The following is a 24,168-nucleotide window of genomic DNA, read 5'->3' as shown; positions in this document are numbered from 1 at the left end:
GTACTCTTGGGTTCCAGTTTGTGTCTTAATTCATCCGGCACATGAACATAGCACAAAGAACCGAATATTTTCAGATGTGCAATTCCAGGTTTCCTTCCACTATATGCTTCAAATGGAGTGATGTTGCTGAGGGCTTTGGTGGGACATCTGTTCAGCAAGTAAACAGCTGTATGCACTGCTTCAGCCCATAGGAAATAGGGTATTCCTTTCTCATGCAACATTGATTTGGCCATTTCAATGACAGTCCTATTCTTCCTCTCTACAACTCCATTTTGCTGAGGAGTGTAGGCCATTGTGAGTTGTCTTTGGATGCCTTGAGCTTCACAAAACTCCACAAATTCTGCAGACAGAAACTCTCCACCTCTGTCGCTTCTGATGCATTTCACTTTGTGTCCAGTTTGTAGTTCAGTCATAGACTTGAACTTCTTGAAACAACTGAAGGCTTCTGACTTGTTTCTCAAGAAGTAGACCCAAATCATCCTTGTGAAGTCATCAATAATCAACATGAAATATCTGTTCTTTGCAACAGATTCATTTCTCATAGGACCACATAGGTCTATATGCACTAATTCAAGTGCCTTGCTTGCTCTTTGAGCTTGTTCCTTTGGAAACACAACCCTGTGTTGTTTTCCCAATTGGCACCCTTCACACACACCACTTTGTTCTTCCAATTGTGGTAATCCATGCACCATGCCTTTTTCTCTTAACTGGTTCAGACCTTTAAAATGTAAGTGACCTAGTCTCTTATGCCACATCCATGTGCATTGAATGAAACTGGTTTTCATGAGTAGTTGGTTGTCAGCAAGGAAAGATACTGGATAGCATCTGTTACTCTTCATTGGTACTTTGATGATTAGATAATCCATGGATGGACTATCAAACACCCTGCACAAGCCTTCTCCAAACACCAAACAGTATCCATGTTGATCCATTTGCCCAACACTGAGTAGGTTTTCCTTCAATCCTGGCAAATACATTACTTCCCTGATGTATTTCCTGCCCTCTTCTGTGTCAATCATCAGTGAACCAATACCAGCCACATTTACAAGTGCACCAGTCGGCATTTGTACCTTCCCAGCCACATTAGTTCTCACATCAACCAGCAAGTTTAGATCTCCTGTCATATGATTGCTGCAACCACTATCAACATACCATTCTCCATTGGCTTTGATCTCAGTGGTTGTGCACTTGGCATAAAACAGATTTCCTGTCACCTGCATTTGGTTTGCATAATTTGCCTTCTGCACATTCTTGTCCACAGTGCAGTCCCTAGCAAAGTGTCCAAATCGATCACAGTTATAGCACTTTGGTTTTCCCTTGTATCTGCACTCACCGAAATGGTGCTTTGAACACACCTTGCATTGAGGTTTAACATTCTCCTGATTTGTGGAATTGATATTCTGTGCAGGATAGCTGCTCTGCTGTGACTTGCCTTTAGATTCCCATGGCTTCCCTTTAGAGTTCCAATTTCCCTGTGACTTGGATGAACCAGTCTGAGGTCCATTTTTATTCTGACCTTTGGAACTCACAGTGAATGAAGCAAATGCTTTTTCATGTGTATCAGCATTATGCATGTCAAACCGCTGTTCTTGACTCTTCAATATAGCAATCACTTCTTGCAACTCCACTTTTTCCAAATCTTTAGTGTTTTCAATCACAAGACATATAGGATCATATTTCTTACTTAGACTAATTAAGACCTTCTGCACCTGCCTCTCTTTTGAAAGTACTTCACCAAACGTTTTCATTTGGTTGATTAATTCATTTAGTCTAGTAAGATAATCAGATAAGGTTTCATTATCACGCATCCTAGTGTACTCAAATTCACGTCTGAGGTTTTGAAGTTTTACTGACCTAACATGCTCTCCACCATGATATTCTGAGTACAGCAGATCCCAAGCGATCTTTGCAGAGTCAGCATTTGCAATCCTTGGAAAAATCTGATCAGAAACTGCATTTTGGATAATTCCAAGAGCTTTCGCATCCTTCATGAGAATGGCGGCTGCTTTCTCATCATCCTCTTCTTTTGAGCCTTCCTCGGTTATCTTCTTCTTCTTTGAATCTGATGAAGGAAGTCCTTTCTCTACCAGATTCCAAAGGCCATACGATCGGAATATGGTAATCATCTTGATCCGCCAAAACTCATAGTTCTCTCCAGAGAAAGTTGGAAGTCTCGACTCTGAGCTTCCAGATCCAGCCATCTTGATTTCTGATGTATCTGAAAACAAGTTGTTTTGAGACCTAAAATTGATCGAGCTCACTCAGCTTCGCAAGCTTGAAAATGAACTTCACTTCGACCGATTTTCTTCACAGAATGAACGCCCCCTGCTGTTTTAGCTAATCGAACCTGGCTCTAGATGCCATGTTAATGTTTCTGAATCTGTATATGAGTTTTGGTAAGAAATGAAAAAGAATAAAGGAAGAATGACTGAGAGAGGATGATTGCAAGATCACTCTGCTATACGTGTAGCAGAGAGCCTTCTTATTCTTTAGATTTCAAGAAGATGAACCATATAGCTCACACTCTTGGTGTGAGCATATTACATGTTATACAATGCCAGCTGGATGCATTACATCACAATGCAATCTCAGCCTTCTATTAAACAAACCAATCAACGTATGACACTTGGATTATAACAAAAACAGAATTACAACTAACTCGAGAAATCAGTTTGAGCACTTATAATTCAACACATTGGAGAGTTTGGAGCAGATTGTCAAGGCATGGAAGAAAATAATAAAAGGAGCATAAAGATAGATAGAGGTTCATAATTTCGTACTTGTGGCTTAAGAAACGCGCATTGTTGACCCAAACAAGGTCCTTTCTGCATGCCTTTCCAATTCCACCCTTTCCTTTCTTTCCATAATTTCATTCCATTCCGTTTCCCTTTGCTCCTTCCTTTCAACCTCAGCTTGCTCTGGCCAGCAAGCAGTCACCCTCACGACCTTTGACGCCGGTATTTGGGAACCTTTCAATTTTCAAACAACGCACCACTCAGAAATTAACAGTCACCCTCTGCCGTCTCAACATCTTGCTTTTTTTCTTTCTCCAGTAATTTCCCATCACTTTTCCATTCTCATTTTCTTATTCTTCATACAAATAATAGGCGAATACTTACAATGTACTTTTATAATGTGCTAATATGCCCACCTAACACTCTGGTATTCATGTACATCGAATTTAAGATCTCGGGTAATCTATTGGAGACAATAAATAACCATTGGACCAAACACTAGTCGGTCACGTTTTCATTATTTTCAGAACAAAAATAAATAACTTTTTCTTACAAAAAAAATTATTAATTAAATGAACATTGCCGTATAAATTGAGTGACATTTATAATTGTATATTAGAAAAGGAAAAGTGAACGCACATGGTGACGCTGTAGACGAGTCAACCAAAAGATGGTCAACCGTACTTATTTTTCGCATTAGCAGTTAATTTTCCGCCACTTCTGTCTAGTATAAAAAACAAAAACAAAAAAACAAAGAAAGACAAATTGACCAACTTTTTTCCTTTTGGCTTTTGGTTGGTCATCAAAATATAAATTGACCAGTTTACCATCCATAATTAATTAAATCTAAATGACCAACATCTTTTCTTCTAAATTCTAATTCTCAGATTAACCATAGTTAAACAACAAGTATAATTAAATAACAATAGTGAAATGGTGGTGATGATGATGTAATATAATATTGATAATAAATAAAATTATTAATTTGTCAGATTAACATAACATAAGCATGAATGGCTGAATGAGGAAGTGGTTCATTCATCATATTAAACTTCTTCTCTTCTTCTTCCTCTTTATCATTGTCTATACCCATCTGTGGTTGAATTGAATTCGCAGAGAAACAAAGAGGGAGAGAGAGAGCGTTAGAAAGAAGAAAAGCATTAGCTTAGGGAGGCTTTTGGTCTACTGGGTCTGTTTCGTTCCACAAAATCACAGAGAGGAAGGCAATGAAAACCTCTCTCAGAAAGTTGCGAGGTCTCGCACTTCACAAGCACGATGCTAAGGACCGGAGAGATCTTCGGCCTTTGCCCCAATTGGATGAGCTAGCTCAGGCTGCACAGGTACGCCTCCTCCTCTTCTATTTCGTTGCTCACAGATTACACCAACCCAAAACGGAAGCTTCAAGCTTTACGACGCTCATTGTACAAAGAACTCAATTTGATCTAATTTGAATTCATTTTCACCGTGTGGATGCACGGGATGCGAATTACAATTTTAGGGTTTTGACAATGGCGGAGTCGTTTATTTAGGGCTTGAGACTTGTTCGTGGATCTCGACCTTGACCTAATCTGAAATTACTTGCTAAATTTGTGTTTCAATTGTCAATTTAAGCTCTTCTGTTATGTTCAACTTGGTACATGTGTTTCAAATATAATTTTTGTTTTCTCAGTCTCCGTCTCTGCGGGCGCTTGTTTGTGCATAATTTAGCTATTACTTATTTGCAATTAATTTGTTCATGTTTATACAGGGAATGCAAGATATGAGGGACTGCTATGATAGCTTACTTTCTGCAGCTGCAGCCACAGCCAATAGCGCTTATGGTATTCTATTTCTGTTTTCTGTTTCTTAAAAAATTTATATATAAAAGGGGTCTATTTTTTAAACTTATTTGTGCTGTGTATCGTCAAAACAAATAAACAGCATGGGAGAGAATGATAGTTACATGCTATTAGTAGGGAAGCTTTATTACCTACCCTTAACAAGTTTGCTAACTTGTGTAATGCACATAAACTGGACTCTATTAAACAACAGCATTTATTAGCAAAAGCTGATGAATAATTGGTTCTATATTCATCTAATTGAGTTTTAAAATTGATCCTTAGAATGCTAATTCGAAGTTTAATAGTCTTATACATTCCAATTTATTTGTAGAATTTTCGGAGTCACTGCGGGAAATGGGTTCTTGTCTTCTTCAGAAAACTGCACTAAATGATGATGAAGAAAGTGGTGAGGTTCTAAACTCCCTTATGCATATATTTATGATTTGTCTTTAAGTAGTGGGTGATGCATTGTTTAGTCGTGCTTCACTGAGGACTGAGTTTGTCACCTTGATGTCTCTTGGGGAATAAGCAACCTGTTAATTTTTGTTTCTCCCTTTGGCATCCTAGTCACCTAAAATGTTTGCGTGGTATTATATTGAAATCTTGCTCTTGGTGATTGTTTTAATCTTCAAATTTGAAATAGAAAGAAAATCAATATCAAAGTTCTAGGACCATAGTTTGGATCTGTATTGGAAGTCAGAGTGATTCCTTATTTTTTTTCTTCATCTCAAATGCTTTTATTTTTATCAATCTTAAATCTTCAGGTAGGCTTGCTTCTGTTTGTGAATCCTAGACTGACTTTTATTTATGAACTGGTATCAGACCCTAATAGTTGATTTGGTTTTCTTCAAGTACTGTAGGAATGCAAATGCGTTTGTCTGTTTCCAATTCTTCTTTGCATTATTCCTCTCTCTCGTACATATTTATGTTCTTGTGTATTTAGTAATTTTTTTGTTACAAAAACCATTTTGAGGAAATATAACTATTTATTTTTATTTTCCTTAATTGTCTTGCAGGTAGAGTTCTACTAAAGCTAGGGAAATTGCAATTTGAACTCCACAAACTTGTTGATAGCTATGTGAGGCTCTATTGTTATATGCAAACTAGTTAAGAAACCTTTCCTTGAGTTTTTACTCTACTAATAGTTTCGTTGCTTTGCATATTACAGCGCTCTCATATCTTCCAGACAATTGCAGTTCCATCAGAATCTCTTCTTAATGAACTTCAAACAGTTGAGGTGTGTTTGCTTGGACCCTTTGATCTAATAAGCTTATAGCAAGTGTTGTATGGGCACCTTTTTTTCACGCACAAGTTATACATTGCTGTAGGTGTTTCCATCCTATGTTTTAATTATCCATTTGTATGTTCTCTTCATTTCAAGCCTTAACACTTTTCTTTTAGGCACGGGAGGACAGAAGGGGGTTGATTATTGTTGTCTCCTTATTCTCCGTTACTAGTTTTAGTATTGTTTAGACTATTAATATCTGCCCCAAATGCTTTATTTTGCCTTGGCAGACTTTTTATATTGCGGTTAGTGCTTCTGTGTGAACATTGCATTTACATATGTTAAAGTGATGTTTGTTCTTTCATGTTGATGCAGGAGATGAAGCGTCAATGTGATGAAAAAAGGTATTACAAACATTATATGTTTTCATATGAATACATTTGTATATCTGTGTTTAAATGAATGTCCTCTCATATGGTGCATGATCTACAGAGATGTATATGAGTATATGATAAAGAGACAGAAAGAGAAAGGGAGGTCAAGAGGTGGGAAAGGAGAGAGCTTTTCTGTGCAGCAAATACAATTGGCTCGTGAAGAATACGATGAGGAGGCAACACTATTTATTTTCCGGTTGAAATCTCTGAAGCAAGGACAATCTCGTAGTCTTCTCACACAGGCAGCTCGTCATCATGCTGCTCAGGTTTTTTCTTTTTCTTTTTCCCTCTGTTTTTCTTCTTGTTCATCTTCATTAAAGTGTTCTTAGTTTTTTTCTTTTTTCCTGCTTGGAACAGTTGTGCTTCTTCAAGAAGGCACTTAGATCTGTGGAGTCAGTAGAGCCACATGTGAAATTGGTAACCGAGCAGCAGCATATTGATTATGAGTTCAATGGGCTAAATGATGAAGGGGATGGCGACAACGATGATGATGATAATGACGATGATGATAGCGATGTGAATGATGATGGAGAATTGAGCTTTGACTATGGACAACGTGACCATGATCAAGATGTTTCTACATCGCGAAACTCAATGGAGGTCTTGCTACAATTTAATCTACGTTTACTAAACTACATTTGTCCTGTTGAAATGCATTTGAAATATATTCAGAATAGAGTTGGGAGAACCAGCTGTAGCTTTTTACCAAGGAAAATACTTTGAAACAGCTATGACCCAAAAAAGGGATTTTTTTTCTTTCTTTCTCAAACAGCTATATGTCATGCATGTTTAAGTAACAGAATGAAAAATCAGTCTTAAAATAGTGCGCAAAACAGTCATTTCAGAAGCACTTTCATGCAATATATTCTTGCAACAAGCGTGATATTATAGGGATATGGAAGGATAGAGCATGAAGAGTAACTGGAGTTTGATTTTTTTTTTTTTTCTGTCTTGTCTTTTGTCGGGGGGAATGCTTAACTATTAGTTTTAAGCAAGAAGGGTCTGATTCCTGAACCACTTCTGTAGTTATTATTTTGGACATGGGGACCTTGTTGCCTTGTTCTCTTTTAAAATTTCTGAGACATTTTGACATAAATATTATGCTATTTTGACATCAGCCTTAACTTTAATGCAGTTGGATGAGGTGGACCTTACCTTTCCTAAAGTAGCACACGTGGAAGCTCTCAAGGTAAACATCCACTCTGTAATCAGTTCATCTGTTCACTAATATAGCAGATCTGTAATGCACTTTCTAGTCTGCTCTTTGTAATGCACTTGAGATGCATAGTTGGATTGGGTTGGTCTGCAAGAAAAAAAAAATTGTTATTGAATCCTTCTATCTATTCTATCCTCTGATAAGTTGCAAGAAGGTAAATGTCTGCAGTGGTATCTCTATACTCTTAGAAGTTCATATACCTTTATCTAGTCAAACTGTGTCTTGTATGACTCAAGGTTGTACTGTGAGCTTCTAATTCTAATTTAGTTGTTGACTGGTTTTTTTCTTGCCTTTTTACACCTGTGCACTTCAGCACATGCTAAAGGTACAACACAGTCCATTGCACAGTTCTTGAACCTGGAGACGTATTTTTACGTTCAGTTCCTACATGGATGACTTTAAAAACTTTATCTTGAAGATGCTTCGAGTTTCTAATTTGTTGTAACTTACGAATCTCATGCTTATCATTTGACCTATTACCAGGACAGAATCCATAGGAATTCATTTTCCTTTAAGGGTAGGACGGTCAGCCAATCTGCTCCTCTTTTTGCTGAAAATAACTCAGATCGAGCAGAAAAAATGAGACATAGGCAGCCATCATTCTCACGGAAGTTCCACTCGTATGCACTACCTACACCAATTGATAAGAAGAGTTCAGTTTCTACTGGATCAGATAATCCAGTGCCGCACACTGTACAGACAAGTTTAAGTGAGCGAACGCAGAATTTGTGGCATTCATCACCTTTGGAACCAAAGAACGAAAAATCCATGGGAGAGAAGAAAGTTTCTGGAACCAATTTTATGAATGTGCAGTCAGTACTCAATGAGAGCAACAATAATATTGCATCGCATCGATTACCCCCTCCTCTCACAGGTCGGCATTTGTTTTTGGAGCAGGTTCCACTGGCTGCTTCTTACAGTAAAGAAAGAAGAAGACAAGCATTCTCTGGTCCATTGACAAGTAAGCATTGGGCTTCCAAGCCTGTGACCTCAGACCATCACCAAATGTTTTCTGGACCTATATTGCGAAATCCAGTGTCTCAACCTCTGTCATCTTCGCCTAAAGTATCCCCAAGTGCTTCACCTACCTTTATGTCCTCGCCTAAAATAAGTGAGCTTCATGAGCTTCCAAGGCCCCCTGCTAGTTCAACCTCTAAGTCTTCAAGACCTCTGGGTTTAATTGGTCATTCAGCTCCCTTGGTTCCTAGAACACAAATGCAATCTGTGACAAATAAACCAGCAGTGTCACCTACAGCAGCAGCTCAATCTGCAACAAATAAACCAGTGGTGTCACCTACAGCAGCTCCTCTGCCAACACCTCCGACCATCGCCCGTAGTTTCTCTATACCCTCGAGGGATCCTAGAGCTATGGAGTTTCATGTAACCGAAGCACAGGAAGGTTCCCCTGTTCCTGAAATGGCTGAAGACAATGGTTCACCTCCTTTGAGTCCACTAGCCTTACCTAACACAGCTAAGTGATAATCAACCAGCTCTGACATTGTCATTTGGGCTGTTCAATTCAGAGGTAGTTTGAACACTCAAATACTGTTTCTTTCTATTAAGGTTAAATATGAATGTTGAGGCTGTGTTCTAACAAACTAATTCTATTATGTGTTTCATTACCGAAAAGCAACTTCTAGGGACTTATAGATATCAATTGATCATACATTTAACATCTAGGTCACTAGTTGGTGAGATTATTATAAAAATCTTTCGTTTTGTTGGCTGTATAAATGGGATTTATGTACTTTTGGGACGTGGAACTTCTTTGTTTCTAAGTGGAAATATATTTTTTGAATGCAGGTGGGGATGGATTATTCATTTCGTGGTGATATTTTGTTTCTAACTAGGCAACAAATTGTTTTGGGGGGAGAAAGATTGTGTTTTCTTCCACTCGTAGAGGTGCACAAATGTAAATATATCTTTGTCCATGATATTTGTTAGTTGTTTATCGCCATTTTTACTAGCTAGTTATTTTGTGTTATTGGGCACATGGCATAAATTGTAAAATAATTGCCATCTTGTTCCATCATCTGAGGAATTTTGTAACTGTCCCCAGCAATTAATAGTTAATAATTCTCATTCTCCCATATATCCCACTTTTCCTTTCTCTCTTGTTATCATCTTCCCCAACTTTCTGATCGTTTTGATATAGAAATTCCATAATGAATGGTTGATATAGAATTTGTCCAAGTGCTCATTAAGGTGATTGTGTTATGACTTACCAGATACAAATCCAAACCCAAGTGAGGAGGAGGAAGATCTGTGTTGGCTACCCAGATATGTTATACCATGAGGCTTGGCTTAGTTTACACAGAACATGCTTTGAGGTTGCTGGAGATTTGATGGAAATAATTACAGTAACAGTTCCTTTTAACTTTGGGTGAATTAAAGAAGCCAATGGTGTAGTAAGTTGTGGTAATCACATTAGTGAAACATAAAAGGCTGTCTCATAAAAAAGGAAAAATGGACAACGTAAATACAAGTGGAGTGGAGATGGAATTTTGGCAACCCTTTGTTGCCTTTTAGGTATAGTATATACTATATTAATGGTACACATCATTTGCAGCTCCCTCTGGTATCGTATCTCACAAATCCCATCAGTTCTGGTCCTTCCAATCTTGGGTTATTCTTGAAACTACATCCAGACAAACAATAAAAATACAACCCAATAAGAACCAAACCTCAAAACTAAACAAACAGAAACAAAGTTGTTAATTCAATTTGCACATGCGAATGGTTAAATGTTAATCACCTTTCCTCTGAGAACTTGGAGAAGGAGCCCCAGGTTGGGAAAGTACCACATAAATCGTTGTTGGATACATCACTGCACAGGTTTATTTATTTATTTACTTTTAATTTAATGTAACCTGATGAGATTAGAGGGAGGTGGAGAAAGTAATTAAAGGGTAATGTTGGGTTTTGCATGAAGATGACTTACAGGATCTTCAGATTCTGAAGTTCGGTAAGTTCCCTTGGAATTCTTCCAGTCAGTCTGTTACCATTCAGTCTCCTGCATGGGAAGGAACACTTGATTAAATGAGCTTACCGCTAATTAAGGGGTAAAGAAGTTATTAATCAAAAAGGGGAAAGAGAAAAATGAGTGATGTGATGTGGTGCTTACAAGAATTTAAGATTGGAGAGGTTGGAAAGGGAGGGTGGGATGGCCCCAGAGAAGTTATTGTGGTAGAGATCCAAGCTCACAAGGCTCTTCAATCCTCCAAGCTCTTTTGGTATACAACCCATCAAGTTGTTCATGTACAATTCCCTATTATATTATATAACAAGAGAAACACACACCAACCCAATACTTGCCATCAGTCACTAAACTAAATGCTCCTCTTACAATATTAATTCCAGATGCATGATCGTTTATAATCCGACGGTGGTGGTCTGTCTGGCTGGTGGGGTTGGTGAGATTGAACATAAATGTGTCCACTGTTGTTGCCGTATAAGCCAACAATTCAAGTGATTAAGCATTGAACCCTTGTTTGTTTGTTTGCTTTTTATATATAGATTTATTATTTATATGAGACGAGCAAGCCAAAGAAGAAGAAAATATAAAACAGTGAAGCTGTAAATGAAATTGGGAGACTCACAGATACTGAAGGCGCTCGAGCTTCCCTAACTCGGGTACTAGACTGCCCGACAAGTTTGCATTTCCAAGGTCTCTGCGCATACAATATTATTCTAAACTACTTACTACTTCATCTTTACAAAATAAAATCAAACAAAAATCTCGAACAACCCAAACAACTTCATATCAATCTTTTTTCATTTACACAACACAAAGAGAAGGGAAAGAATAACAAAAGAAGCTGAACTGCAAACAAAATGAGCATGGTTTTTCTTTTTAATTTCTTTTGAACTGTGTGTGAGCCGCCTGATCACGGGCTTCCAAGGAAGGGGGAATGAATCATATATAAAAAAACGAAATGCAGTGTACTTCCATGTATTTTATAAGTAAACAAAAACAGCAACCTAGCTCATTAATAAAGAATGTTAATAATTAAAGTAAACCAAGTAGATTATTTTGGAGAATCTAAGAACCAGAGAGCAGATAAACACACAATCCTTTTTTGGCAGAAAAAAGAAGAAGATAAACACACAATCTTAACCAAAGAATTTAAAACAACTCAAAAAAAGAGAAGAGAAAGTGAAGAGATGAATTACAGTCGTGTGACCCGATTGTCGGCGTCGCAAGTGACATGAAACCAAGTGCAGGGATCAACCAAGGTGGGATCCCAGCTCTGCAGAACACTCTTTGGGTCATTCACAGCTCTTCTCAACGCGTACAGAGCATCCCCTGTTTCATTCACAGACAGACAACGTTAATACACTGGAGAGTTGCATATAATATACTTAAGATAGTGATTAACTTAAGGGACACTTAAACTTATTGTGCATGTTTGTATACCTTCTAAGTTTGCACTTGTGGGTGCCAAAGGGCAGGAGAGAACGAGGGCAGCAGCAGCAACAAGATGAAGCAAACCCCAGATCGCCATTTTCTGAAGCTTAGTTGAAAGTAGGGGTTGAAACTTAAAAGCCTCAGTGGACCTTAAAAGATTCAAGATGCTTATGGGTACTTTCAGAAAGAGTGTGTGTGTGTGTGTGTGTGTGAGAGAGAGAGAGAGAGAGAGAGAGAGAGAGAGTTTGTTTTGCCTCTTTTCTTCAAAGCAAGGAAGCAAGGAATCAAAACTTTGGTGGGGGAATTTATAGAGCCCATAAAAAGGACTGCTCCTCCTCCTTTCTGCATCAAAACAGTAATTACCAAAATTTAAATGGCGTGGGTCTTGTATTGTTTTCTTATATTATTTATATAATCTACACGGTTATATTCTCGCTCCTGTGTCCATTAGATGCCCCCTATCTTTTTGTCAACGAGACAAACCTGCCTCTCTTGTTTCTGTTTTTTTTCTTTCTCCTATTCCACGAGAAATTATACAATAGTACGGTACTACCACGTGTCAGTGACAGGTGGTAGTACGCACCAATTGTATAATGACATGTGGCATGGCTGCTTTTTAAGAGAGAGAATGTTAACATCCAAATTTAATTGTAACACCGTTAGTAACCAACTCTCTTTTTTGTTTTTGTTTTAAAATATAAAAAAGAAACCCTATGACACGTTCTGAGAAGAAGGACGAGTGGTGCAGCCACAAAACTATATTCTGAGAAGAAGGAAAAGTGGTTGTTTTCCAATTTCTGAGAAGAAGAAAGACTGGTGCAGCCATACCGTTCGATTGCTGCAGGTTATTTATTTTCCGATTTTTGAATGTCATTTTTATTCGCCCAGTTTGTCTCTTGTTTTTATTTTTTTGCCGATTGCTTCATGTTTTTTTTTCTTTCCCGACTTCTGCAGGTTATTTATTCGCCCACAACCGTTCGGAAAAAGACGACGCGAGATCTCGTCCTCGGGCTACAAATCCTACCCAAGACCAAACTTTCTCCGTCTCTCCTGTGTGCTCTTCTTTCTTTTTCTTGTTAAATAATTCCGATTTGGGGTTTAATACTTTTTGGCTTTTCTTTGTCAAATCTGAATCTTACTGCAATTTCTTGTTTAAGTTTCTTCAATTTTTGTCAAATCTGAATCAACTGCAATTTTTTGTTCTTTTTTTGGCATGATTTGCTTCACTTTTGGGGTTTTGGTTGTGTTTTAAATTGTGAGATGGAAGGGGTTTGATTTAGGTTTGTTTTTTTGTGGCATTCCATTCAGGTTATAAAATGATATGGTACATTGGGGTTATATTTTCTTGTTGCAATTAATACATGTTGATTTTATTTCTTAATTTCTGGGGTGTAGAAGTTCATTCGATTTGGGTATATTATTAATGGATAATACTAATTGCTCTGTTCTTTTGCTATTTGTTTTAGCTTACAATTTGAGTATATTGTTGCTATCTGTTCTTTTTTGGCATATGTCCTCCCCTGAAGGTAATTGTTAAGCTGATGGGTCTTATAGCTTCTTTGTTTTCACTTTATTTCCTTTCATTTGATTAAATACAGTTCCTTTCTTTTGAGTAATCATTTTATTTCCTTTCATTTGATATGCTCTTCAAACTTTTATGGAACTGCAGCGTGTCATTTGGATTCCATGGAAGGAGAAGGAATGTTGTGGGAGATGGATTGTACATCTCTTTGAGTCTGTTTCTCTAAGTTTTTACGGGTTCAAGTTTGTGTGGCAATGTATTGCAAGAATGGAAGACAACTATAATTTGGATTGGATTTCTTTAGTTTCTTTTTCTGGTGCCTAGATTGAAATAGCTATTTGTTTAGTTTGGGTTTGCTGTATCACGACATGTGCTTCTTGTCATTTGTTTGTACTTTGTACAGACTAAAATTTATGTTTAATGAAAATTTCATTCATTTTAAAAAGTTATTGGTAATTCTTCAATAATTTTATAATTTTTTGGCATTGTACTTTCTTAGTGTTGTGCTACTTCTTCTCATTTGTGAAAGTGGTCCACTGTTCAATTTATATGCCTTACAACAATTCTCTACGAGAAATTCCGTAAGAATAAGAGAAAATAATCATTGCTTTGTAATCTCAATGTTTCTTCCAACTAAAAAAAGAAAAGGTGGTAGAAGAAAAATATGATCATATATTCCATTAACAAATGATTACCATGAAGTACATCAAGTTTGAATAAAAAAAGTAACGACAGTAACAAACAATGACCATGAAGTACATCAAATTTGAATCAAAATAAGTAACAATTTCCAAGCATAAACGATTCTTGCATCTGCACCCAAAATTATACATCAAGTTTAGTTAAATAAGTAGACGAGTTAAAAGTAACTGAAAATAATTATAAATTATTTTAGTCTTAGACAATACCTTACGGAGACATTACTTCTATGGATTATGTTGCTGCTCATAAGTATGCGAATGTGAATCCTGCATTATATATAGCTTCATGTCAATCAAATATTTCAAAATAGGCATAAGCTATAGATAAACCATCCTGATTCAATGAATACCTTATTCAAATGTGCCATGAAATTAGTACTTTGTAGCATGCTTGTAAAGGACAAATTAGGTTGATATAATGTCCTTGTAGAATTGGAATCCTAAAGAGAGAGAGAAAAAAAAAGAAGTGTTACACCATTAAATTTTCTAGGTTCATAAATGAAAACACAAACTTGATTTTTAAACTAACAAATTGCATTACTTTGTTAGATTGAGGCAAATTTGCATGACCTTCGGTAGGTAACAATCTCATAGTTGGGTAGACCTATATAACAGTGGTGAGATTATACAATTAGTTGACTTTATAGAAGGAAAAAAAAAAAGAATTAAAAGTCTTTAAAACATACATGATTACTAATATTTGTACTCATTGGTACACTGACTGGTGTATGAGCTGAGCTATATGGATGACCTATCTCCCTTGATTGCTTGGTTTTCCCTACAAAACAATTTGTAATAATAAGCATTACTGATGAGAAGAAATTAATAATAAGAGATTGTAAACAATATAAAACAAGACATGGAACTTTCATACTTGATGAAGCAATATCTTTTGATGTCCTTTTTCTTCGTTTCTCCATAGCGCTTTTTAATCTGGCATTGCTTATACCTTTTGGCCTTACACACGGGGGATTCAGTACTGGTGTCTCATCAAATATGCAACCACTTGCATTACAATCAAAAACGTTATCAGAAGTTTTTTGATTAACTTCTTCCTTTGACTTTATCATTTCTTTTTCAATCAATTCTTCCATCTCTCTCAATTTTTTCATAGCAATTCTAGTAGTAGCTTCTGTCTCTGCTGCCTTACTCAATACATCATAAGTTGTTCGCATCAAAGCATTTCGTCGCAATGTGATCGATGATTTACCATTTACCTGTAATAATTCACCATGCCCATTTGCCTCCAATTCCTTTTTGGCATCTTTTGTCCATCGCTTCAATATATATTGTTCTGGTATTTGACTCCAACATTTGACATTTAGTACCCTTAGAGCATGACGACACAATAAACCCATAGATTCAAACATTTTGCAACTACATGAAATAGTGCAATTGAATGAATTTAGTTCGACAAGGTAAACTCTGTTGTGACCCTCTTCATTAAGTTGAAATGAGTGAATTGTGCTATCACTTCCAACCTCATGCATCATCACTGCCAAACTATCTACAAACTCCTTTTCAAATAATTTAAATATTTTCCTTGTGTAGACAGTAGCAGCATGATTCAAAATTCCACTGCTTTTGGCAATTCTAGAAGGGAGTCCTTTTTTTTTTTTTTGGTCATAAGAAGGGAGTCCTTGATTGCAACGAAAAGACTCTTCTAATTCACTTGAACGCATTTTTTCCGCTTGTTTATCATAGTGATGCACAAATTGAGTAAGACTCATTGTCTTAGTAGACATTTGATGAAAAACATTGTTTGTGCTCTCACTTCTTTGTGAAGATTTTATCCTAGCAGTAAAAATATGCCGGCTAAATACTGGACACCATTTTGCACGAAGATTATATAGTGTCATCAACCATGGGTTGCCTGTAAGGTTGAATTTTGCCAATAAGTCATCCCAAATAGATTGAAATTCCAATTCTGTCTCACAATATCCTTGAAGACACTTATTGAACATATGGTTAAACTCTTGATTACCATAATAACTTCCCAAATTTCTTGCAGCATTCTGAGATATGTGCCACGAGCATAAACGATGACATACCCCAGGAAAAACATTTTGAATGCCATTTGCCATTGCCTGACATTGATCAGTAAAAATAGTCTTTGGTTTTCGACCTCCCATTGATTCTAAAAATGTCTCAAATAACCAAATAAATGAATCAGTTTTCTCATCCAATAAGAAAGCACAACCGAATAGTACATTTTTCCAATGGTGGTTGACGCCGACAAAAGGAGCACATATCATGTTATACCTATTAGTTCGATAAGTAGTATCAAATACTACCACATCTCCAAAACAGTCATAGTCAATTCGTGACCTTCCATCTCTCCAAAAAAAGTTTGTCATTCGATTTTCTTGATCAACTTGAACTGTGTAAAAGAACATAGGATCTTCAGCTTGTTTGCGCTTGAAAAGGTTCATCAAGCTTTGAGCATCCCCTGCTTCAATCATGGCCATTTTCTCCTTGTTCACAACATTGTAGCAATCTCTTTTTGTAAAACCAACATTTTGAGACCCGCCAACTTCTTCTGCTAAATAAGAATATGTATTTGTGGTCCTTATTCCTGCACCCACCATTGTTTTAATGACACCCAAATTTGAATCTGAAACTTTTCTATTTGATCTCAAAAATTGCCTCTCTTCTGGCTTAGCAAGTTCATGGTTATGCTCAGGAACAAAATGAGAAACTTTCCACGTATCATCTTCATCCTGAAATGCAAATCGAATGCTAGCTTCGCAACCTGTTCTTGTCTCTAATTTGCTAACCTTGCTCAATTCCGAAGGGTCACTATCTAGTCGAAAACCTTCTTTTGAACAAAGATAACTAAATTGCCGTAGAACTTTTTTGGTATTGTATCTCTTTTGTCCCTTCCGAACACTAAATCCAACTCTCGTAGCGTAATTGTTGTAGAGATTATAAGCTTCCTCTTCAGTGGACACAACCCTTCCAAGCAAATCTTCATCAATATTTTCTACACGGTTAACGATCATTGGATCTTTTTCTCTTACGTTTTCTTCATCACTTTCAACATCAATGAATACTGACACAACCCACAACATCATCTTATATAACATAGAAATAATGATAATAATAATAATTATATATATATATATAAGAGAAACAACCTGTATAACCTCCTACAATCGACAAAAAAAGAAGAAGCAGCAATAGACTGAAAAAACAAACTGCAGCAATCGACAGAAAAAAAAAAAAGCAGCAATAGACTGAAAAAAAAAAACTGCAGCAATCGACAGAAAAAAAAAAAAGCAGCAATAGACTGAAAAAAAAAAACTGCAGCAATCGACAGAAAAAAAAAGGCAGCAATAGACTGAAGAAAAAAAAACTGCAGCTGCAGCAATCGACAAATAAAAGCTACAGTAATAAAATAAAAAAGTACGATTGCAAACACAAATCAAGGATATTTGTTTACCTCTGTCACTATCCATAGTTTTATAGCTGTAAGCTTGACCGAAAAAATAAATGGCTGCAAAAGTCTTCTTTTCATAACAGTGGTACAAATTTCGATAAAAGTAATTATGTTTTAGGGTTCCTTTTTTATATTTTAAAACAAAAACAAAAAAGACAGTTGGTTACTAACGGTGTTATAATTAAATTTGGATGTTAACATTCTCTCTCTTAAAAAGCAGCCATGCCACATGTCATTATACAATTGGTGCGTACTACCACCTGTAACTGACACGTGGTAGTACTGTACTATGGCCATCCAAATTCGATCAATGCATATATTTTTGCTTGCCAATTTTATTTTATTTTATTTCTAAATCAAGTTTTATTAATATAGAGAGCCAAATTCAATTATATCATAGTGAACTTAAAAAATAAGTTCAAACAAATGCAACATAAAAAGACACGAAGCCCGCTACAGTCATAAAACTCAAAATAAGTATAACGCTCACTACTGATATTACAACTAAAGCAAAAAAGCCCACCAAACGTCGAAGGACCACTGCTGCCGCTGCCTCCATGAAGAACGGGACATCACCACCATGACTAAGGAGGGGGTGAAGGAATTGCAACTCCACAAGAACACACAAAAACATATACAAAAACCACAAATTTGCCAACAAATCCGAATATCCCTCACAATACATAAAACCACCATCTCAACATGGACGACTTTGACTTTTGAGTGGCCCAGGGTCACAAATTAAAATGTGACCCCTTTTTCTTTGTATGCAATCATAATTTAACAAGGAATTTTTGTTGTTGCTTAAATATAGTATTAAATAAATTATTATTAAGAAAATACACATGCATGTTATAAAAAAACCAACCAAGGAGTCTCATTAAACTACATAAATCACATTATTGACAACAAAAAACCCATCAAACTAGAAGAACTAAACATTTTTCATGAAAGATTGGATTAATTGACAGGACCCAACCCAAATTCCACTTTGGAATCTGAGTCGAACCCTGTGCATGTTCGACACTTGGCAGGTGACGAGCACTTTTGACCAAAATGCCCTTCTAAGCTTCCTAAATTCTTTTCTTGAAATTTGACTGCTACCAAAAATTTGGCAGAGTCTCCTCCGTAATTCGCTCGTTTCCCAAAAATTTTACCTGTAAAAACATGATTTTATAATCCCAAACGTTCAGCATGCATAAAAATAGAACTCATGCAACCAAACATCACATTATTTGGCCCCAAGCCTTTTAAAACCAAATAAATCATTCTGCCATCTAAAACTAATCTCAACTTTTAGAACATCAAGAGTACGTTAGCAAATTTCAAAATAGCTTAGCAGGACAACCCTTCAACACTTGAACTTGCGGCTGCACCTAGAAACTCTAGGTTGCCTACGTACCCTTCTAGGGGATCAAGCCACATGTTGTTCTTTCGCTTTTCACATTTGCACTTGTATAACTTCATCAATTGTTATTTCTCAATGAAATTTGCAAATCAAACCATTGAAACTCAAGCAAGAGTTGTTGATTTAAGCACAGTCTTCCACTCATCCCATACACGCATATACAAATATATATTTAATTACTTATTACAGATAAGTAGCAAACGAGAAAATTATTAAAATACCACTGACCCTGTGAAAACCTAAATGTCATTATCAACAATTTAAATAAAAACCTGCTTCTCTTTCTTATGTAACAACCAATTTATTTCTCAAGAAAATAGTTATGAATTGTATAAACTCTTTAAAACTTAGAACCCTCAATCCTTGTCTCACACATTGGAAAATATGTATTAAAGCTTTTGCCAATAATTATCAAGATAAAATCACTAATTTTAGTTTAAACCTCTCATTTACTCTCCACCAAGGTGTACCCCTATTCATATTCCGTCAATTCCCTTAATATTCCATCAATTCTGATAACATTCCGTCAATTCCAGGTTTCCTGTTTGTTACATCCTCGCAGGCCTCGGAAATACAAGTCAATCCGAGTCGCATTCCTCGCAGGCCTCAAGAACACAAAGTCAACCCTAGCCGCATTCCTCACAAGACTCAGGAGACCACTAGTCAGCCTGAGCTGCATTCCTCGCAGAACTTGGGGGACATGTAGTAAGCCCGAGAACATATATCATCGCTCCACACAGTTCAGGCGTCCCTGAAACTCCTGGGGCATAATCATAAATGACAAAACTATTCCAAGGCAACTGGGGGATACTCCAGTGGTGGGTTTGAAAACCATATTCCGAAACTTATCCTAAAATTTCCCATATTCCACAATCCCTATTTCAAATCTTTTCTCAATTTTCCAAAAACCAATTATCAACTACCTTTGAATTTTAACCACTACCCCTAGAGATTTCATCACTTCCAATAATACATAATCTTCATATATCGGAAATAATATTTAGAAATACCATAAAATACTATAATATAATCTCAAATATCGAAATAATAGAAATACTCACAATTAGCAAACTATATATATATATATATATATATATATATATATATATATATATATATTCCTTCCATAATCATATAAATCCATAGTAGATTGCATGGTAATTTAATCAATGAAAAGTAACAACCTTTAAAGAAAATCCCATATCGAATCAATTCCCAATCTAAACTCATTAAGCAAGGAATTCCATACTAAAAGCACTACGTACTCTTAATAACAAAGGTCCATTGATTTACTAATAATCATAGCCGGGCCTAAGGCTCACTTCCACAACCCACCAAACTAATATTCCAAGCTCGCCCATTCTATAACTTCAATTGTCAATGTAATATCCCAGAATTTCCATAAGATATTATGAAACAATCTCCTAATCTCAACATAATCAGGATAACTCAACTACAGGTTAAGACTCGTTTACATGGTCGTTCTAGTACTTCTCGAGGGGTGACACTGCCTCAGAAGACTCACGGTCAACCGAGGGGTCAAACTGTCCAAACTTGGTCAACCGGGCCCGCTGGGCCCACGACCTCCAATTACCAATCTGAGAGTTCCTATAGGTTCAACACACTTTACTAAACATGCCCTGTAAGTCTGGTTCAAATCAAACAATCGGATTGCTCACGATCGTACGATCGAACGATTATCGTTTAACGCAAACTTTAAGTTATTGAATCGGAACATCCGAGGCTCCGAGGCTCCGATTCACGATCCTAGGAATGTCTAGATCAACATTTATCAAATTAGAGTCGATCCAACGGTCCGAACATATCGAACCCGGATAACGCCTAATATGCGATATCCAATCGATGATCAAGCAATAACCAAATTCATATCCGAGCATACCGTCATGCTCGGGACAACATGAGGAGTATTTTAGGACCCTAAGACTGGCCAAAAATTGAGCCAAGCACCGCCCACACGTGGGTGTCCAAATCAAATTCCGGCGATTGGAAAATCTCCTAACCGCCGGTCAAGACTTATACCTGCATGATCACCACATATAGTGAAGCAACTTTTGTTCTTGGACCTACCTTAAAAAGTCAACGGAAGTGGCCGGAATCAGAGGCCAAAAATCGGCAGATTTTCAATCGTTTATTTACGTCTCAAAATGTAAAAATTTCCCCAAGATTACACAACCAGCAGCTAGAACACATTGAGAGGATTAGAAAGCATACATGAATCGCATGATTTGGTTGCTGGAAGCATTCAAACGAGCTTGAGAAAAATTCACCAAAGACCGGCCAGATTTTGGGCTTTTCCGGCTACTACAACGGCGGGCTGTAGCGGGGAACGGGTGGGGCTGGCAGAGGATGGTGGCCCAGTCATTTTGGTACCGGCCCCTTCAAATTTGGTGGCTTGAAGAGAGAACGGCCGGCCAAAACGTGGCCGGTTGGGTGCTGCCGTCATGAGGGGAGAGAGGTTCTGCGGGGAGAGAGAGAGAGAAAAAAAAAAATTAGGTTAAAAAAAAATCTCATTTCAAAAAAATTACGATTTTGCCACTGGACTATTTTTTATCGTAACTTCTTCGTTACAACTCCGATTTAAGCCCATTACGTGTCTACGAACTCATCTCAACGTGTTCTACGCAAGGGTATAGCTGAAATCCCCTAATTCTTTCCTGAACAAAAAGTCAACTTTTAAACTATTAAAATATTCCTGGAATAAAATTGTCATTTAAATGAATAAATTAATAATTAAATATTAATTTAAGTTCGGGTTATTACATTAATTGCATATTTGTTGTTCGAAAAAAAATTATTAGTTTTTAAATATGGGGCCTTGTATTGTTAAAGATTTGAACTCGTTTTTATTTGGGCCCTTATATTTTTTAACTTAAAAAAAATCATTTTATTTATAGGGTGTAAATAATTATATATAATATATACATATATTAAAAAATTTGGGCCCCCTTGATTCGGGGCCAGAGGTCGTCACCCTCGAGGTCCAAGCCCAGGGCTAGCCCTGCTCACCAACTCCATAAAGAACGAAATCACCAAAACACCAAAAAGAAAACAGCATCCAATCAAAGAACAAACTCGGGAATACACTTCCCAAAGCCAAGGAAACCAACGACCTAAGGATGGAAGGAGGTGGTGCAAGCACTTGAGCAAGTGATCTACACACCTTCCGAAAGGTACATGGAAATTCGTGTTTGGGATTAGTTGCTATAGCCAAATGGGATTGATAGGTCCAATAGGTCAGAAAACTTTCTTGTAACGGGGATAACATTGTTTTGTTATCCTTGACCAATAATGCAATGACACGTGAAAAAGTTATCCCGTTTACGCTATTCAGCGAAAACAGCAAAAAGTGCTATCCCATGAAAGTCTCCTGGATGAGCTAAAAATGGAGGGAGGATTGCAAGTCTAGAGTTTGAGAGTTTGGTGCGGTGCTCTCAAATGTTGCTTATGTAATTCTAGTGGTTAAAATAGTTATTTTTGCACATGCGGTCATGTATTTGAATCTCCTCTTCCAGTGCTTGTGTAATTTTTTTTTGCATATTTTGCTTCAATTACTTACTAACTTAATGCATATTTATCAAAATATGACTGAGAGTTGAGACAAACAAAATTTTCCATTCCCTCCCATTGTGTTCAATTTAATTTTGGAGTGTTTTCTTTGTCTTTTGTAGTAAAATGGAGAATAATAATGGGAAAACAGAGTAGATGATTTGCGTGCATGCCAGCTTTGACAAGAGAGAAGGGTGGGAGAATCCAGACATATCTTTTAAACCATGTCGGAGGAAAAACAATAGACTTGTTGTATAAAACTCTGCACAAATTATTATCAGTTGCAGGACGTCTCACACAAAATAAAGGAAAAAAGAAAAATTGCAGGCGGTCCCATAAGCACTGCACAGTGCATAATTGAATTGAGGGATGATGTATCATCTAAGTACTGATTCCGCAACAGAAGGAGAGACTTCTTTATAACCTGACACTGCTTTATCCAATTCTATAAACTTTTAATAATAATAATAATAATACTTTGTTTTGCTTGCTTTGCTTTAAACAAGTGCATGTTTTTTAGTTTGATTCATTTGGCTTTTGTTTTATTCCCCTGGGTTAAAGCATAGATAGATAGATAGATATGGACAATTATAAAGAGCATTGGGGAATAATATTAATGCAACTTGGAAATCTGTGGTGGTGGTCGGGAATAACCTTAATTGGCCAATAAAATCTGTCTATTTTATATACAAACTGGATTAATATAAAACTTTGATACTCAGATTCGGCATTGAGAGGCTTATCTTTTAAGGGAACAGGGTTCCATTAACATTACCAAGGTCAACCAACTTTCACCAAGCATATTTCTTGGCCTCCATTTCAAATTCTAGAAGGATGATCCGCTGCTGCAGTTCAATTGTTGTGCTGCTAGCACAAGGTTTTTAGAGAAAAACCCACATACAATATCCAAGTTTTGATTCGTTTCGACAGTGCACAGTAGTTTTGCTTTGTAACTGCAGCAGGTCCACTCTGCCACCAAGAAAGAATTACAGAGAGATGTGGTGATTGTAGTAGGCATGTGATGTGAGACTCGTCTTTTAATGGCTACTGTGACAATATTTATATATATATATATATAGAGAGAGAGAGAGAGAGAGAGAGAGAGGTGGGGGTCCATGTCTTGTTGGTTTTAAGTAGTCTCCATCTTCTTCACGAGTCCATGACTTTTTATGTGGTTGATTGATCTGCAACATGTACATGTGTGTGTGTGTGTATAATAGAAGTGTAGAGTGTTCCATTTTATTAGATATAGAATTACTTACAGATGAGTGTGGTTTGTTGGTGTGGGGTGGGGCAATCCAAAGACTTTTGGGGTATGCATGATCTTAGATAGATAGGCATGGATCAATCATTCATGCATGCTCATTGCTCACCACCACCACCTCTTCCTCCTCCTCCTTAAAAGAAGTGAGACTTGACAAAGCCAAAGCAAAGCACTAACACTCTCTTTTTTACTTCATCATGGAATTGGAAAAAGGTGGGAAAAAAGAAAAACAAACTGTGAAAAGCCATCCATTTGATATTTCATCTTCTTCAAAGATAAAAGCTTTCTATATATACGGACCATTGAGTGTATAATCACTACCCCTCGGGAGTTTCTCTCAAACCTACCCTACCCCCCATTGCTTTAAGAGAGAGAGAGATGCAAAGGTTGACCATTGACTCCATCCAAAGCTAGATTCAAATCAGCCCA

General features: G+C 36.8%; 3 protein-coding genes and 1 long non-coding RNA gene across 4 annotated transcripts; 2 read left to right on the top strand and 2 right to left on the bottom strand.

The window, feature by feature from the left end:
* Positions 1-3,739: 3,739 nt before the first annotated feature.
* On the top strand, positions 3,740-9,520 carry LOC110745102 (hydroxyproline-rich glycoprotein family protein). Its single transcript, XM_021945180.2, has 11 exons — positions 3,740-4,075; positions 4,483-4,555; positions 4,887-4,961; positions 5,572-5,633; positions 5,724-5,792; positions 6,156-6,184; positions 6,273-6,480; positions 6,572-6,814; positions 7,350-7,403; positions 7,914-8,955; positions 9,234-9,520. Exons 1-10 carry the CDS (start codon positions 3,962-3,964, stop codon positions 8,907-8,909), a joined length of 1,923 nt encoding a protein of 640 aa, XP_021800872.1. The 5' UTR covers positions 3,740-3,961; the 3' UTR covers positions 8,910-8,955; positions 9,234-9,520.
* Positions 9,521-9,834: 314 nt separating this feature from the next.
* On the bottom strand, positions 9,835-12,138 carry LOC110745103 (leucine-rich repeat protein 1). The gene is made up of 7 exons (XM_021945182.2): positions 11,848-12,138; positions 11,604-11,736; positions 11,030-11,101; positions 10,555-10,698; positions 10,372-10,443; positions 10,186-10,257; positions 9,835-10,068 (listed from the first exon to the last, which is right to left on the bottom strand). Exons 1-7 carry the CDS (start codon positions 11,933-11,935, stop codon positions 9,990-9,992), a joined length of 660 nt encoding a protein of 219 aa, XP_021800874.1. The 5' UTR covers positions 11,936-12,138; the 3' UTR covers positions 9,835-9,989.
* Positions 12,139-12,380: 242 nt separating this feature from the next.
* LOC148297748 (uncharacterized) lies at positions 12,381-12,994 on the top strand. Its single transcript, XR_015834507.1, has 2 exons — positions 12,381-12,682; positions 12,793-12,994. It is a non-coding gene; the product is annotated as an uncharacterized LOC148297748 (long non-coding RNA).
* A 1,356-nt stretch (positions 12,995-14,350) lies between these two features.
* LOC148297747 (protein FAR1-RELATED SEQUENCE 5-like) lies at positions 14,351-17,519 on the bottom strand. Its single transcript, XM_088248108.1, has 4 exons — positions 17,504-17,519; positions 14,936-17,113; positions 14,748-14,839; positions 14,351-14,395 (listed from the first exon to the last, which is right to left on the bottom strand). Exons 1-4 carry the CDS (start codon positions 17,517-17,519, stop codon positions 14,351-14,353), a joined length of 2,331 nt encoding a protein of 776 aa, XP_088104234.1.
* Between the last annotated feature and the right edge of the window lie 6,649 nt (positions 17,520-24,168).

The sequence above is a fragment of the Prunus avium genome, chromosome 1 (assembly GCF_965620075.1).
Source record: "Prunus avium chromosome 1, drPruAviu1.hap1.1, whole genome shotgun sequence".
NCBI lineage: Eukaryota > Viridiplantae > Streptophyta > Magnoliopsida > Rosales > Rosaceae > Prunus > Prunus avium.
This window is presented reverse-complemented; position numbering and strand designations above follow the sequence as displayed.